Source organism: Arachis hypogaea, chromosome 8, assembly GCF_003086295.3.
Source record: "Arachis hypogaea cultivar Tifrunner chromosome 8, arahy.Tifrunner.gnm2.J5K5, whole genome shotgun sequence".
Lineage (NCBI taxonomy): Eukaryota > Viridiplantae > Streptophyta > Magnoliopsida > Fabales > Fabaceae > Arachis > Arachis hypogaea.
In genome coordinates, this window is record NC_092043.1 from 46128467 (window position 1) to 46146941 (window position 18475).

The following is an 18475-nucleotide window of genomic DNA, read 5'->3' on the forward strand; positions in this document are numbered from 1 at the left end:
AACCGGTCAGGTTACTGGGTCACTGGGTCACTGGTTCAACCGGTGGGTCATTGGTTGAACCGATAAAACCGGTCGTACGTAAATAAAAAATATAAAATAGAAAAAATTGAATAAAGTGACAATTAGGTCCATCCTTAAAATTTTTTACTTCAAATTAATTAGCCCTTGAAAAAAAATAAAATATCAATTTAGTCCTTCAAGATAGCAAACGATGAACACATTACGTCCCTCCATTAATTTTTCATGTGAAATTTAGTGGTGATGTTTAGATGTCCCTACTAATTAGTCTTAAGTTGAAATTTTCGAAGACCTACTAATTCAATACTCTAAAAAATTTAAAATAAATATCTTTACTAACATTTTAATATGTAAATGTAAATATTAAAATATTTGATATTTATTTTAATAATTGTATAAAATTTAAAGAATTAAAAAAAATGAGTGTAAAACAAAAATTAAATTAAATAAATATAAAATAATTTAGTTGTGTATGTATATAATATATAAAATAATTAGCTCATAAAATCCCAAATGAACAGCTAGCTTGGTGGTATTCTTTATCCTTGTCTAGCAAGGAGACCCAGTTTCAAAACCCACTGGATGCATTTTTGAATATTTGAGCACCATAGGACTGGCCGGTTCACGGATTGCATCGAACCGGCCGGTTTTGACCGGTTTCGTCCGGTTTGTGACGAACCGCCCGGGTTTAAACGGTTTGCTTCCTTCTTCGGTCTAAAGTTAAAACCGAACCGGCCGGACCACCGGTTCACCGGTTTTCCGGTCGAACCGGCCGGTCCGGTCCGGTTCTTACAACTATGAAAATAAATGTTTGCAACGCAAAAGAATCTTGAAATAAAATAGTTATTTTGATATTATACCTAATATCACATTTTATTGAACATATACATCACACACAAAAATGTCAAACATTTTCATTACAGGAACAACGGCTTAATAACTTCACAATTTTATTGCAATTTACTTTTGTGTTTTAATCTATTTTTTTATTGAAGTTATAATTTGTAAAGTAAATTATTGAATTTTATTATTTTATTATAAAATTTTATTGGTACTAAAAGATTTAAGTAGTGGGCAGTTTTATCTATATAAAAGTCTTTATCAAGAGAAGAGGGATAATGAATGGCATATTTTGAACTTAAAAATTGAACAACAAATCCTCCAAAATATGTAATACTACAGAACAACAAAGTCTAATCTTGCCCATTTTTTTGTGTATATCATCATGCTAAAATACACTAGACATAAAAATGCTTATTATATGAGCAACGAATTACCTACTTTATTATAATATATGTATGATAAAATAATTTAAATATAACATGTTTGTTCTTACAATGCAGAAGTTATATATCTATATATGTTAGAGAAATGCAGGACGTGCGTCCAAACATTTTTTGAACTAAATATTTAACTAATTTGCATGTTTTCTTTTTTTTTGTTAGTATGATTGTTGTCATCCTACTGATATTCTTTTTTTTCTCCTATACATACATTAATTTTGGTATAAAACACAAAAATTTAGTATATAACATACAAATTTTTAAAAAATTACATGTCTAAGATATTAACATCTGTATACAGCACACAAATCTTAGTATACAACATAAAATTTTTAAAGATCACATATCCAAAACATCTACACTTAGTGCATGTTTGGGCACCATTATTTTGTTAAAAAAAAATCTTTTTTCAATGAAAAAAGATCTTTTTTTATTTTTTAACGTGTTTGGCAAATTTCTAGTAGTAAAAATAAAAACACTAGTAAAATCAAAAAAAGATCTTTTTTGAGAAGCTGTAATTTACATCTTTTTTTAAAAGATCTTTTTTCCTTAAAAAAAAGATATTTTTCATGTAATAAATAAATAAAAAAGTACTTTTATATTGTTATACCCAAACATAATTGATAGATAAAAAGACCTTTTTACATGAGATATCCAAACATAAAATTACTTTTACTTTTCTATAAGATCTTTTAAAAAAAGATAACTCAAAAAAAGATCTTTTCTTAGAAGTGCACCCAAACAAGCCCTTAATCAATGAAATATGCAAACACATGAATTTTGGTGTACATTACAAAATTTTTGATACATATCACAGAATTTTGATGTGCAGTACACAAATTTTTAAAAGTCAAAACATTGACTCACTAACAAATAAAATACATTCACAATAAAATTTGATAACAAATTGAAGAAATTAATTCTAATTCTTAAGAAAATTACTGTAACTTTGTAAGAAGAACACTGGTTGTGAATTGTGATCTCAGTTCTCAACTGAGTTGTCTACCTTCAAAAAAAAAAAAAAAAACTCAGTTGTCTACCCCCATACTCCTTCCTCCTACTGGTAGCAGCTTCCTGCCCTAACTTACACCCACACAAACTCTCTCTCTCTCACTTTCCAGAGACAGACAGAGAGTGCAACCCAATGAATCCGCTAACCCTAGTGAAGCGCATTCAGAGCATCAACTCCAAAGAAGCCTCTCTCGGAATCGGCGAAGATGCTTCCTGGCACGCCAAATACAAAGAATCCGCTTACGTCTTCGTCGGCGGCATCCCCTTCGACCTCACCGAGGGCGACCTCCTCGCCGTTTTTGCTCAGTTAATCATTCCCTTTACGCTTTCATTTTTTACCTTTTTTCCCCTTGTTAATTTTAATTTTAATGTTCATTTGTATTTGGTTAAACTCAGGTATGGGGAAGTTGTGGATGTTAATCTCGTTAGGGATAAAGGTACCGGAAAATCCAAGGGTTTTGCCTTCCTTGCTTATGAAGATCAAAGGAGCACTAATCTTGCTGTTGGTGAGACTTTACATTTTCAATTTTTATATTTTTGCACAAAAAATCACTTAGATTTTATCATGAGTTTTATCTATCAAGGTAGCTCATGCTGTTACATAATGAAAAGAAAAGAATAGAAAGGCTTAGACGTTGTTATTGTTGTTTTTTATGGTGTGTCTGTTTACAGTTTTTTGTGTTCTCTGTCTCAGATAATCTGAATGGAGCGCAGATTTTGGGTAGAATTATTAGGGTGGATCATGTTGATAAGTATAAGAAAAAGGAAGAGGAAGATGAAGAGACCGAGCGCCAGAAGAGGGAGGCCCGAGGTGTCTGTAGAGCTTTCCAAAGAGGGGAATGTACTCGCGGCGCTTTTTGCAAATTTTCTCATGATGAGCAAGTAAGTTCAACCATTATATTATGCTACAATGCACCCGGTTTTATTATGCATATTAATCCGATAGTTCTAAGTAAAGAGGAATCTATAAGGACCACGAATGTTTAATGGTTTTAATTAGAAATACGATTTATGATAGCATACTAGGATGTTATATAATCCATAACCAACCCCACCTAGTGGGACAAGACATAGTAATTGTTATTTAGTTCATGTATTGGGATTAATTTGTGAAAAATGAAACTTATAATTAAATATTTTGGAATGATACCCCAGTGAAGAGAGCACAACACCGAAGAGTCTTATTGTACCTTCTATTACCAAAAACTTAACCTGATAATTTCTAGGAATATGCTTCAGTAACAGGAACATCAATGGCCATGTTAAGCAAATCTTCTAAGTTCTAAGCAGACCAGTGCACAATGTTGGTCAAAGAAGTTGCACAGATAATTTAAAAACTGTGACTGAAGCCTTGAACAAAATTTAGCTATTGCCTATATTCTGATTATTGATATATACCTTAAATGAGAAATTTGTTTTCGTTGTAATTAAGTTCTATTTTGCAATTTTTTGGGGGTTGGTTCAACTTGGTTTATCTGAACATCAATTTTTCCAAATAGTTCTTGTGTTGTTGATGTAAAATTACCAGCAATGGGATCTTAAAGAATGAATAAGTTAATTGGGTAACTTTTTCTTTGTTTATATAGTGGACTTGGAATAAATAGGAATTTTAATTGATAAAGTGATTACACTTGGTTCACTTATCATAAAGTATAATGGTAGACAGATCTTCTCAGCTCTAACTAGAAGTCTTCACTCATTTTCTTACCTTGTTTTCTCTACTTTCATTATTTACTTACTCTTCACTTTTGCTTTGCATACAATTGGGCTTTTGAAGTTGTTTATGGTATAAATGACGATTTTGAAGCTGTCCTGTTACAATTTGATATGTTTGAGTGATTGGTTGTCTTTGTTGTCGTTATTGGTTTATCCAGAGAGCTGCAAACACTGGTTGGGGTCAACGTGAGGATGACACCCCAAAATGGGGTCATGACAAATTCCAGGGTCCCAAAAAGGAGAGACAATCTGGCAACAACCAATTAAATCGTATTCCTGAAAGTAGAGATAGAGATTCACGCCCCAGATCCCATGACAATGAGAAAGGATCTGACAGCCAACCCAAGAGAAGTGAAAGAAGAGAGGAGATGTGGAGGCGGCATGATGATGATCAGGGGAGAGAAAATAACAGTAGAAGGGATGAAAAGAGATTTAAAAGGCATGAAGATGAGGATAAACTTGAAGGAAGAGATTATAACAGTAGAAGAGATGAAAAAAGATCAAGAAGGCATGAAGACGATGAGTCTGAACATAGGTCTAGAGAAGATCGATTTAGGAGAGAGGGGAAAAGATTTAGAAGGAGTGGTTTTGATGATATGGAACCTGAACCTAGAGATCATTGTAGAAGGGAAGACCAGAGGTCGACAAGACCAGATGATGTTGAGTTTGATCACAAGTCTAGGGATTCTAATGCAAGGGAGGATAACAGACCCAGGAAGCAAGATGACAATGAGTTTCCAGGTCAGCCAAGAGAATCAAGAAAGTACAATGATGATGATTTTGCTGGTAACAGGGAAGAAAGGAGATCAAGAAAGCACGATGAAGAAGATTATGCACCACGGTCAAGAGAAGACTATGACAAGAAGCGGGAAAACAGATCGTATAGAAACGATTCTGATCGATCGGACCCAAAAGGAAGAAATGATTTTGATAGGAGAGACGAGAAGAGGTCAAGAAGGTAAAAGCGATTTGAGGCATGGGATATGGGCACCACAGTCCATTGTTACGAGGAGAAATGAGTATATTGGTGTGTTAAACATCATCTGATAAACCGAAATTTGTTTCAGTGCTTATAATATTTCCACGGTTACTTTGTTTGTCACATGATTACTCCCTCTATGCTGTTAGCGCCGTGATGAATTTCCTTTGGATGTGGTGAGTTTTGATAAATATTGTGTTTGGTTCAATCAGCTCCATCTATCAATGCTAATGCATAATGAATATTTACATATATGGTTTACATCTGTTACTCATGCTATCATATTTTAAATTTCTCTACAGGCTTGAAAATAGTGAAGGCAAAGCTGTTATTTTTATTAACTTCGGTCTCTCTGACTTTGGTAATTGGTACTGAGTTCATTTATTGCTGAGTCTTCATCAATGGAGTAAAAAAATCACTCATTTGGTTAGCAAAATATCTGCAATATTAACAATCATACTTAAGACATTTTCAGGTAACTTAGGGCTTAGATCTTTTACCATAAAGGGCTAAAATTGAAAAGCAATATAGAATTGATAGAATAATAGTAGTAGTTACTCAAATAAAATCTTGATCAATAAACTACTACAACAATTTTCAACTCATTTCACTAAAGAATGGCTTAGACAGGCCATAGCCATTTAAATAATTTAGCTTCGTATGTTGATTATAAGAAAGCACCAACACCAAATACAACAACAGCTATTGCCCATTACTTGCTGCCTTTCATATTATTAATAAGTTCTCCCAGCGATGTGAAAGAAGACCCACCTTTAAGGACAGCTTTTTTAGCCATATTTTTCATCTCTTTCACCTTCTTATGCACCACATTATCTCTGTCCATCAATTTTTTCAACCCATTTTCTATCTCATCTGCCATTATAACATCACTACCAGTCCTATAATCCAGTCTCATCTCCACTGCTAACCCAAATTCTTTAACCATCCGAAAAGCATTCAACTGTTGTTCCGCATAGATAGGCCATGTCAATATCGGCACCCCAAACCATAAGCTCTCCAAAATAGAGTTCCACCCGCAATGCGACACAAAGCCACCAATGGCCTTATGAGCAAGAACCTCCACCTGTGGTGCCCAACCACATATCATTCCTCTGCCTTCCATCCATTCCAAAAACCCTTCTGGTAAGGTTCTATCTGTATTGTCCGAGTTTGGCGGCAAGCACATAGCCCACAAGAACCTAATTCCACTGTGCTGAAGCGCCGTCGCTATTTCTCTTGTTTGAGAGGGACCAAAGCTTCCCATGCTCCCAAAACATAGAAACACAACAGAAGAATCTGGCTGCTCATCAAGCCATTTCAATATCTTGTCATGCTGCATTTGGTCTAACTTCGGATTCGGATGACCTTTGATATCAATCAAAGGACCAACAGCATAGATAGGAGTTGTTTTTACATCAGACAGCGCATCAATAGCATGCTTTTCTACCTCATAAAAAGAATTAACAATGATCCCTTTGGTGTCTTTGAACCTCTGAGCAAGCTTATAATATGCAGCATATCCATCTCTATTAAATGCAGGACTAGGTAAAACATTTGAAGGAACTGGACTAGATATACCTGGAATCAACAAATCAGTATCAGAATCGGTGAACGGATCATCGATTTTGCGTTCGAGGAGAGCAACATTGAGAGCAGTAAACCCAACATTTGATGTCATGAACATGTAAGAAGGGACACCAAGTTCTTTTGCCACATCAACCATGGGCAAACAGAAGTAATCCATGACCAACCCAATAACAGGGTTTGAATCAGAGTCATGATAAGATGACAACATCTTTTGTATAGTGTTCTTCACATGGGGTTTGAGGCTCTCCATGAAGACTAAGATGTAGTGTTCTACTGATTTCATTAGAACCTCCTGCGGTGGCGGCTCTACTTCAGGGATATCAATGAGTTTGATCTGAGGCCATGAGGATACAACCGATTGGATGTGTGAATCTGCACAGGGAGCGAATGGGAACTTGATGTAGAGGATTGTGATAGAGAGGTCATTGTCATAGTTGATTAAGATCTTTGCAAGTTCAAGAGCTGAAACTAAATGGCCAAATCCTGGAGTGGGAAGGAAGATCAACTCTGCTCTATTGGTCTCCATTATCTCAATTCTGTGTGTGGTGGGAGATGATTTCTTCCGCTTATGTTTCACCTTAGCTTTTATAATCATACATAAAAAGGTGAAACAACGTTATAGATCCCTTTGTCTTATTGTCGGAAAATATTCATTTAACAAACACTACTGAAGAATTTTTCTCCATCACACAAGACAAGTGGGAAATGATGATGACACCTTTCACTTTCACGGTTAGGTTTCATTATTTTTTATGTAAAGCAAGTATGGAGGGTCATTAAGTTGTCAACTAACTTGGAATTTATGGTTAGCGGACCCTGCTTACTGTGCAATCTGTCTCCACATAACCTTATCTTAAGAAGAGGCTACATGCATTCCACGTTTTTTTTAATAATTTAATAGAATATAATTTTTATTAAAATGTGTAATGTGTAGATAAATCACAATTTTAAATACACATTGTACATTTAGGATACACAGCCTAAAAAACCAATACTAACACAAATCGAATACTGTGTATAAGGAATATGATATATTATATAAAAAACAAGAAAATAGTTGCACCTAAAATATGATACAATTGTGTGGTTGTACATAAAGTGGATGATGAGTATTGAAGTATGGTAAGAAAGAAATTTTAGCTAATATAATCGGCATATGTGTATATTTATGTATGAGTCTCTATTCTCTATATCTATCTTACTATTCTCTATTTTTCTCCTTCTTTGTACATATGGTTAGTAATAATTTTTTTTTTTGGAAAAAACTCTGCGTACAAGCGATTAGGACTTGTAAGTATTACAAGTCAATTAAACTCTAACCCCCAAAATTCGCTGCAAGTGCTATATCCCTTACACGCGCTACATCCCTTCTTTTTCTCCTTCTTTTTTGATCGTTCTTTTCTCATCCTTTCTCACTGGTTTGTTCTTCGTCGTTGACGTTAGTTCCTCCACATACTGTTACGGCACATTTTCATTGCACCTTCTTCTTCTTCTTGCTGCACGTTCTTCTTCCTCTTCCTCTTCTTCTTCTTCTTTTCTTTTGTTTCTTGCCTTCTCTTTCTCATTCTTCATTTACGTGCTTTTCTCTCTGTTTTCTTTTTTCGTTATTCTCGATTTCTATTATTTTTTGACATCAAACTCTGAAATCGTTTTTGAAGAAGAAGAAGTAGCAGAAGATGAGGAGGAGAAAGAGAAAGAGTTCTGAATTATGCATGATTTTGGGTGTATTTCTTAAATCCTTTGGGTGTATTTTCTTTGGATGAATTCCTGTAACCGTTTGGGTCTATTTCTGTAATCTCTTAGGTGTATTTTATGTAATCGTTTGGGTGTATTTCTGTAATCTCTTGGGTGTATTTTATGTAATCGTTTGGGTGTATTTCTGTAATGCCTGCCATTTTTTCTGAAATGAAAAATACACCCATAGATATCAGTAAGATACACCCATAGATATGAGTCAGATACACCCATAGATATCAGTCAGATATCACTCAAATACACCCAAATGATTACAGAAATACGCCCAAAGGATTACAGAAAATACACCCAGACGGTTACAAGAATTCACCCAAACGATTATAGGAATACACCCAAAGGGTTACAGAAAATACACCCAAAGGATTTAAGAAAATACACCCAAAATTCGTTGAAGTACATCTTATGCATAATTCAGAACTCTTTCTCTTTCTCCTCCTCATCTTCTGTTGCTTCTTCTTCTTCAAAAACGATTTTATCATGAAAAATCGAAAAAAAACGAGAAAACAGAGAGAAAAGACGTAAATGAAGAAGAAGAAGAGGAAAACGAGGAAGAAGAACGTGCAGAAACGAAAGAAAAGGAGAAGAAGAAGAATAAGAGGAAGAAGAACGTGCAGCAAGAAGAAGAAGAAGAATTTCAGAAACCATGAAAATCGAAAAAAAACGAAGAAGAAGAAGAAGAAGAAGAAGAAGAAGAAGAAGAAGAAGAAGAAGAAGAAGAAGAAGAAGAAGAAGAGGAAGAGGAAGAGGAAGAGGAAGAGGAAGAGGAAGAGGAAGAGGAAGAGGAAGAGGAAGAGGAAGAGGAAGAGGAAGAGGAAGAGGAAGAAGAAGAAGACGAAGACGAAGACGAAGAAGAAGAAGAAGAGAAGAAGAAGAAGAAGAAGACGAAGAGGAACCGTTTGAGTGGGGCGCGTGTAGTTACGCTCCATTCAAAATGAGTTAATGCGCGTGTTAATGAAGTTTAGGCTGATAACTTGTAAAACTTGTACGGCCTTTTTACTTGTATGTGTAGCAGGCCCTTTTTTTTATAGTTTATTCCAAAAGATTTACAAAAAACGGTAAGAAAAGGGTGATATTTGAGTGCAATATAATTTGATGCTACGCATTTATCGTCTTGATCCTTTAGATTCGTCAAAAAATATACTCTTAAACAACATGGAGGCAATAAATTTAAAGAAAGTTGGGAGAGTTGTATAGAAAACATTTTCAGTCGAAATTGATTAGTATTTTGAGAATTTTTTAATAGGGTATTTTTTTTGTCGAAGCTAATCAGCATGTGAGGGTAATGTGCAACGTACATACTAAACAACGTAAGTAGTGGTTGTCGGCCGTCCTCTTCAATCTTATAGGAAGTCCCAGTAGCAGCAATACTGATTCACTTTGCCAAACCTCCCAATAGTGTCGAAGAAGACAATAATAAATCTGATTCGAATTATGTTGCTAAAATCGGGTCGTCTAAAAAGAGTGATTCTTCTGAGGAGTAAGTGTCGAAAATTCCAACTGGTAGGGTGCTTGGCTTCTTCTTCCTTTTCCTTTGGCCATTTTACAATTATCGGATGTTCCAAGTCATTATCATACTCTTAATTTGGATGCAATGCAATTAAATGATCCTTTTAACTTTGACAAAGAACAAGATTACAACACAGATAATGTCGTAAAATTTTGAGTGGGCCATAGGTTTAGGAGTAGAGACGCTATTCTCATGATAGTGAAAAACTACAACATTTAAAAGAATGCTAAATACAGAATTTTGAAATCGAATAGAAGAAAATACCATTTTCGAATTAAGCAATTATTTACTGGGTGTTTATAGAATTTTTGTATAACACTTTGACAAAATTTAAACTACTAATAAATATAATATTTTATAATTTATAAAATTAACAAATAAATATTGATTACATTAACTACTTAAATTGAATTACAACTGATTATTAAAATAAATTAATCTAACATATTATTATTCTCACACTTTTTTAATTAATTAAATTAAATTATTCTAATATATCAACTAAAATTAAATAAATCAAAATATTTTAATACATCAACTAATTAACTAATTAAAATAAGAGATAGACAAACTAATATCAAAATTTAATGCTTCCGTTACGTGCCACATTACATTTATTCTGTTAATATCCCTTGAGCAAATATAATTCCAGCACTTCATATATACTTTTAGTATTAAAATTAAAGTGTGCCCAAATTTTTCAAAATTTACAAAACCTCTCAAATGAACAAACATCTTGACTATATAGCTTAAGATAGGGGAATAATGGGTCGGGTGAAATCGGATTCATCTTTACCCGAATTCGATTCTAAATAATGACTGAGTCTATTTTTGAGACTCTTACCCATCTTTAAATCCGGTGAAATAATAGTACTTTCAGGTCACACTATAATTAGGTCTAAATCGATAAAGTTCAGACTTCGATAAATTTTATGTCAAAAAATTATGATGTATTTATTTATAAAGAAGAAAAAATATACTTGTTATCAAGAAGTTGATATCCATATTTGAATTTGAATTTGTCTATAAATTCTAATTTCGTGCTTCTTTGATTTATTTTCTAATTCAACTAAGTGTGATTAAAAATAAAATAATAAATTTATAATTAATATAACATAGTATTAGAATTAATTTAAAATATATATACTTTTTTTAGTCTTCTTAGAATGCACATGGGTCGGATGAATTCGAGTTTGCCTTGACCCGGACCCGAACCTAAATAATAACCGGATCTACTTTTGAGATTCTTGTCCGATCCTATATCTGATGAACTCACACTAAATTAATCCCTAAAGTGTTCGGATCCTGACCGAGCTTTCGAGCCGGACCAGACCATATATACCCTAGCTTAAGATATATGTATCTCGAGGATTGAGATTCGAAAACCACTAAAAATGTATTTTGCGTTCACATTCCTATTTTCGATATTTATTTTATATCTCAAATATACTTAAAATCTGTAGAGTTAATACTTAAAATGACTCCCAAAATTTGATCATTGATTCAGTTTGATCCTCTAATTTTTAATTGACCAAATTTATACCCTAAAATTTTAAGGCGTGACTCAAATTGGTCCTTCTGTCCAATTCTATCAACAGAGTGATGACATGGCACCCAAACCTCACCACATGCCTCTCCTTCTTCCTCTTACCATCGCCATCACCACCTCCCCTCTACCAACACCCTCCCTCTTCCAACAAACAACAACATTCACAACCTACTAACACCCACACATTTTCACTGCCACTTAAGAAGAGTCTTTCTATTATCTGATCCTTCTCTTTCTCACCATCAGTATCACCATCTTTCCTCTATCAACGTCCTCCCTTCCCAACAAACAATATTAACAATCACTAACATTAACAAATTGAAGAGAAATAAAAAAGAAAAAAAATATAATACTACACTTTAGTCTCTCTTAATAAGAATACAAAGATGAGTGCAATGGGTAAAGGTGTTTCTGAGGGTGCTTCGAATTTGGGACAATGGGTGGTGTGACCTTGTGATTGATGGTAATATTGGGAATGAATTGCTCAACATGTATGCTAAGTGTGGTTACATGAAAATGGGGTTCAAGATTTTCAACATGATTGTGCGTAAGGATGTTATTTCTTGGGGTGTCGTTATTTGCGGCATGGCGATGAATGGTCAGTTGGTCACGGTAAGCAAGCATTACAGCTCTTTTCATAAATGGTGGTTCATGGTGTTACCTCTAACGATGTCATATTCATTGATTTGCTGTCTATTTGCAATAATGAAAAATGGTGAATGTACGTGTTATACTCTTAAAAACTATGGCGGTGAAAATGTGTGGATGTTGGTGAGTTGTGAATGTTATTGTTTGTGGGAGGAGAGAGAATATTGATAAAGGGGAGGTGGTGAGGCAATGATAAAAAGAAGAAGGAGAGACATGTGGTAAGATTTGGATGACACGTCATCATTCCAGTAACGGAGTTAGACGAAAGGGCCAATTTGAATTACGCCTTAAAATTTCAAGATATAAATTGAGTCAATTAAAAATTTAAAAGTTAAATTGAGTCAGTAGTCAAATTTTAAAGGTCATTTTAAATATTAACTCAAAATTTATAATATAAAACTTAAGTCATATTCAATTAATTAGGTACTTTATATTTTCTTCTGTGATATGAGTCTCAGTATTTAGAATATGTCATATATATATATATGATCATTTACCTTTTTTTAATAAAAATTATATTTTATTAATTTAAATAAAAAAATTCTAAATTCCACATGGAATTGAAATCTTGTTTATTTATTTGTTTGGCTAGATACAAAAGTATAATCCTACCTGGCTAGATACTTATTGTTGGAAAATATTCTTCTTTGTTACGGCAATTTTTTTCCCCGTTCTTTTTATATCTTGGCTTAATAACAAGTATTAAATTATAATTATAAAAATAAAGTAAATTAATAAATAATTAATTATAAGTTAAAAAGATTAAAAAATTAAATCTTATAATTTTAAAAAATAAAAATATTTAAAATACGAATTAAAACGTTAATTTTAAAGATTTTGACTCAAAATTGGATTAACGGACTAAATCGAATGAATCGGATCTAAATAGGCCCAAGCCTACTCACCTAGCTCCATATATAGTCTCCATCAATCTTCTTTTCGCCTTCTCTTTCATTATTCCCGCTGAGAAAGAGAAGAGAAGAGCAATAACCTAATTTCTTTTTACCTCCAATTTTATTTTCACATAACTTTTAATTTGGAGTTCCGATTAACGAGATGTTTGTGGCCATGCAATCGTCTCGAGGTCCTCTTCAATTTTATCCAAACAAAATGGTAAGAAACTTTATATTTTGTTTTCAATTTTCTCTTCCATTCAGAATTTGCATTTTGGTTAAGGGTATTAAGTGATTCTCATTATTTTGGTGAAATCTATCCTTAGATAATTGTTGAATTTTACCCAATCATCAATAGGTAAGGTAAGAATACTCTAAACCCTTGTGAATTGATGAATTGGTAAACCCTAGCATTGATAAGATAAAATTATATGAAATTAGGGTGAATATTATGTTGATTGAAACCAAATTGGTGAATTGGAGTACTTCGAACAAAGCTTTGGTGGCTGGAACTTATGGAAGTTGTTTGAGAGTTTTGGAAGCTTGAAGTTTGGTGTTTTGAGCTTTGGGAGAAATCGACCAAGATATAATTTTGGTTTCTTGTAGATGATATATAATGTTGCGTGAAAACTTAGGCTAGTTGTCATAGGATAGGATTGAATGCTCTAAATTGCAGAAAACCAGAATTTCTAGTTTGGGTGCCCATGTACCCTATCATACGCACGCACAGAACAAGACATGTGACGAGACTTGTGCGTACACACACCCTGAAAATTTACAAGTTGTGTGTACGCATAACAATAATGCTTACGCACAGGCTGGGAATTCATTCTGGTGCGTGCGTATGCATAGCAATGATGCGTACACACAAGACCTATTTTTCACACAAAACTCTATTTTTTAAATGTTTGACCTTTTAGAAAAACTTGTAAATTTTCATAATCCCTGTTTAAGGTCTGATAGCTAGTTTTTTTTAGGTTTCGGAATAAGAGCGAATCTATATTGAGCGAGTTAAATTGAGATTGAAGGAGATTGTGAAGTAATGAATTGAGTTAAAAATGAGATGCTGAACGAGTTATGTGATGAAGACGATTATGATATTGTTGAATGAGGTGATGATGATGAGAATTATGTGTGTGAGCATATCTATGAATATTGAGATGTTGAGTTATGAAAGGGATAAATATGATAATGAGAATGATTGATTATGATTATGAGGATAATGTGAATGATTATGAGATTGAGATGTGATGATGAACGTGATTATTATTACGAATGAAGTTGATTGAGTGATAAGGAATTAAGGTTAATGATTGAAATATCTTGGCAGTATGCAAGGGTTGTGTCTCGTCCCACTTGCTTCGGGTTAATGTCTGAGACGCCTGGTGATGAGCGGATAATTTGTACGCTTTTTGGCATTGTTTTTAGTATGTTTTTAGTATGATCTAGTTAGTTTTTAGTATATTTTTATTAGTTTTTAGTTAAAATTCACTTTTCTGGACTTTACTATGAGTTTGTGTGTTTTTCTGTGATTTCAGGTATTTTCTGGCTGAAATTGAGGGACCTGAGCAAAAATCTGATTCAGAGACTAAAAAGGACTGCAGATGCTGTTGGATTCTGACTTCCCTGCATTCGAAGTGGATTTTCTGGAGCTACAGAAGCCCAATTGGCGCGCTCTCAACGGCGTTGGAAAGTAGACATCCTGGGCTTTCCAGCAATATATGATAGTCCATACTTTGCCCAAGATTTGATGGCCCAAACCGGCGTTCAAAGTCACCCTCAGAATTCCCAGCATTAAACGCCGGAACTGGCACAAGGATGGGAGTTAAACGCCCAAACTGGCACCAAAGCTGGCGTTTAACTCCAAGAAGAGTTTCTACACGAAAATGCTTCAATGCTCAGCCCAAGCACACACCAAGTGGGCCCGGAAGTGGATTTTTATGTCATTTACTCATCTTTGTAAACCCTAGGCTACTAGTTCTCTATAAGTAGGACCTTTTGCTATTGTATTTTCATCTTTTGATCACTTTAGATCTTAGATCAGATCTTGGCTCTTCTGGTTCCCTCTCTGGGGCCGAAGCCAATGATCACACTATCACTTATGTATTTTCAACGGTGGAGTTTCTACACACCATAGATTAAGGTGTGGAGCTCTGCTGTACCTCGAGTATTAATGCAATTACTATTGTTCTTCTATTCAATTCCGCTTGTTCTTGTTCCAAGATATCACTTGTTCTTCAACTTGATGAATGTGATGATCCGTGACACTCATCATCATTCTCACCTATGAACGTGTGCCTGACAACCACCTCCGTTCTACCTTAGATTGGGTGGATATCTCTTGGATTCTTTAACCGGAATCTTCATGGTATAAGCTAGAACTGATGGCGGCTTTCAAGAGAATCCGGAAGGTCTAAACCTTGTCTGTGGTATTCTGAGTAGGATTCAATGATTGAATGACTGTGACGAGCTTCAAACTCCTGAGGGCGGGGCGTTAGTGACAGACGCAAAAGAATCACTGGATTCTATTCCGGCCTGATTGAGAACCGACAGATGGATAGCCGTGCCGTGACAGAGTGCGTTGAACATTTCCACTGAGAGGATGGGAGGTAGCCACTGACAACGGTGAAACCCTTGCATACAGCTTGCCATGGAAAGGAGTAAGAAGGATTGGATGAAGACAGTAGGAAAGCAGCGAGACGGAAGGGACACAGCATCTTCATGCGCTTATCTGAAATTCCTACCAATGAATTACATAATTATCTCTATCTTTATCTCTATGTTATTCGTATATCACCCATACCCATTTGAGTTTGCCTGACTAAGATTTACAAGGTGACCATAGCTTGCTTCATACCAACAATCTCTGTGGGATCGACCCTTACTTGCGTAAGGTTTATTACTTGAACGACCCAGTACACTTGCTGGTTAGTTGTGCGAAGTTGTGTTTATGCCATGGTATTGAACACCAAGTTTTTGGATTCATTACCGGGGATTATTTGAGTTGTGAAAAGTATTGATCACAATTTCGTGCACCAAGTTTTTGGCGCCGTTGCCGGGGATTGTTGAGTTTGGACAACTGACGGTTCATCTTGTTGCTTAGATTAGGTATTTTTTTTCTTCAGAGTTCTTAAGAATGAATTCCAGTGTTTCAAGGTGATGTTCCTATCATCACCAAAGCTGATTGATTTTCATCAATTTAGCTCTTGAATGCAATGTCCTGCTGAAGCTTGGCTAGCCATGTCTAATTCCTTTAGACTAAAGCTTTAGACTAACATTGCATGATTCCTGGAATTCTCATTAAGAATTTTGATATCTTTATTTTCTTTCTTTTTCCACTTAATTTTCGAAAAAAAACACAAAAAAATTACAAAATCATAAAATCCAAAAATTTCTTGTTTGAGTTTAGAGTCTCATTTTAAGTTTGGTGTCAATTGCATGCATTCATTCATGTGTCTTAAGGATCTTCAAGTAATTCTTGATGATTTTCTTGCTCTGACCTTTGAATTCTCTTGACTTGAGTGCTTTGTTGTGTCTCATATGCATTTTCATTTTGTTAGTGTCATTAGCATACAAACTGCTAAGTTTGGTGTCTTGCATGCATTGTTATTTGATTTTAGTTGCATTTTGATTATTCCTTATTATTAAAAATCCAAAAATATTTTTAATTTGTGTCTTTTCAAGTCAATAATACAGAGAATTGAAGATTCAGAACATACAGCAGAGGAATTACACAGAAAAAGCTGGGCGTTCAAAACGGCCAGTGAAGAAGACAGACTGGCGTTTAAACGCCAGCCAGGGTGCCTGGCTGGGCGTTTAACGCCCAAAAGGGTAGAGTTTTGGGCGTTAAACGCCAGAATGTGCACCATTCTGGGCGTTTAACGCCAGGATGGCACAAGAGGGAAGATTTTGTTTTTAATGCAATTTCTTTTTCAGGTTTTCAAAGTTTTTCAAAATCAAATCTTTTTCAAATCATATCTTTTCAATCATATGTTTTCAAAATTGATCTCTTTCTATTTTCAAAGATACTTGCTATCAATTAATGATTTGATCCAACATTTCAAGTATGTTGCCTTTTCTGTTGAGAAAGGTTTAATGTTTGAATCATATCTTTTCTTGATAGCCAAGTCATTATTTTTTTTTTAAATCAAATCTTTTTAAAATGTTTTTCAAATCATATCTTCTCAATCACATCTTTTTAAAACCAATCATATCTTTTTAATCACATCTTTTTCAAAATAGTTTTCAATCAAATCTTTTTGATTTCTAATTTCAAAATCTTTTTCAAAAATCACTTTACTTCTTTCTCAATCTTGGTTTTCGAAAATCAATTAAAGTTTTTCAAAATGTTTTTAAAATCTTTTACTTAATTTTCGAAAAAAACTTCTTTCCCTCTTCTCATATCCTTCTATTTATGGACTAACACTATTCCTTAATGCACAAATTCGAACTCCATCTTTCTTGATAAGTTCGAATTCTTCTTTCTTCCTTCTATTTTTCTTTTCCTCTGACACCTCAAGGAATCTCGATACTGTGACATAGAGGATTCCACATTTTCTTGTTCTCTTCTCTTTCTTATGAGCAGGAGCAAAGACAAAAGCATTCTTGTTGAGGCTGACCCTGAACCTGAAAGGACCTTGAAGCGAAAGCTAAGAGAAGCTAAGGCACAATTCTCTGTAGAGGACCTAACAGAAATCTTCAAAGAAGAAGACCCCATGGCAGCCGAAAACAACAACAATGCCAACAATGCAAGGAAGGTGCTGGGTGACTTTATTGCACCTACTCCTGACTTCTATGGGAGAAGCATCTCTATCCCTGCCATTAGAGCAAACAACTTTGAGCTTAAGCCTCAATTAGTTTCTCTATTGCAACAGAATTGCAAGTTCCATGGACTTCCACTGGAAGATCCTCATCAGTTCTTAGCTGAGTTCTTGCAAATCTGTGACACCGTCAAGACTAATGGGGTTGAACCTGAGGTCTACAGACTTATGCTATTCCCTTTTGCTGTAAGAGACAGAGCTAGGATATGGTTAGACTCACAACCTAAAGAAAGCCTGAACTCTTGGGAAAAGCTAGTCAATGCCTTCTTGGCAAAGTTCTTTCCACCTCAAAAATTGAGTAAGCTTAGAGTGGAGGTCCAAACCTTCAGACAGAAGGAAGGAGAATCCCTCTATGAAGCTTGGGAAAGATACAAACAATTAATCAGAAAGTGTCCCTCTGATATGCTTTCTGAATGGAGCATCATAGGTATTTTCTATGATGGTCTCTCTGAACTATCCAAGATGTCATTAGATAGTTCTACTGGAGGATCTCTTCATCTGAAGAAGACGCCTACAGAAGCTCAAGAACTAATTGAAATGGTTGCAAATAACCAATTCATGTATACTTCTGAAAGGAATCCTGTGAACAATGGGACAAATCAGAAGAAAGGAGTTCTTGAGATTGACACTCTGAATGCCATATTGGCTCAGAACAAAATATTGACTCAGCAAGTCAATATGATTTCTCAAAGTCTGTCTGGAATGCAAA

The 18475-nt window shown here is 34.7% G+C and overlaps 2 protein-coding genes and 1 non-coding gene across 3 annotated transcripts; 1 reads left to right on the top strand and 2 right to left on the bottom strand.

Moving 5' to 3' along the window:
* The first annotated feature begins 2134 nt into the window (after positions 1 to 2134).
* LOC112707829 (uncharacterized) lies at positions 2135 to 5259 on the top strand. The gene is made up of 4 exons (XM_025759816.3): positions 2135 to 2618; positions 2709 to 2818; positions 3007 to 3194; positions 4187 to 5259. The coding sequence occupies exons 1-4, from the start codon at positions 2446 to 2448 to the stop codon at positions 4988 to 4990; spliced, it is 1275 nt and encodes a 424-aa protein (XP_025615601.1). The 5' UTR covers positions 2135 to 2445; the 3' UTR covers positions 4991 to 5259.
* A 281-nt stretch (positions 5260 to 5540) lies between these two features.
* Positions 5541 to 7359, bottom strand: LOC112707828 (UDP-glycosyltransferase 71K1). Its single transcript, XM_025759815.3, has one exon. The coding sequence runs from the start codon at positions 7187 to 7189 to the stop codon at positions 5720 to 5722; it is 1470 nt and encodes a 489-aa protein (XP_025615600.1). The 5' UTR covers positions 7190 to 7359; the 3' UTR covers positions 5541 to 5719.
* Positions 7360 to 18066: 10707 nt separating this feature from the next.
* Positions 18067 to 18174, bottom strand: LOC112708523 (small nucleolar RNA R71). The gene has a single exon (XR_003156377.1). It is a non-coding gene; the product is annotated as a small nucleolar RNA R71 (small nucleolar RNA).
* Positions 18175 to 18475: the final 301 nt, after the last annotated feature.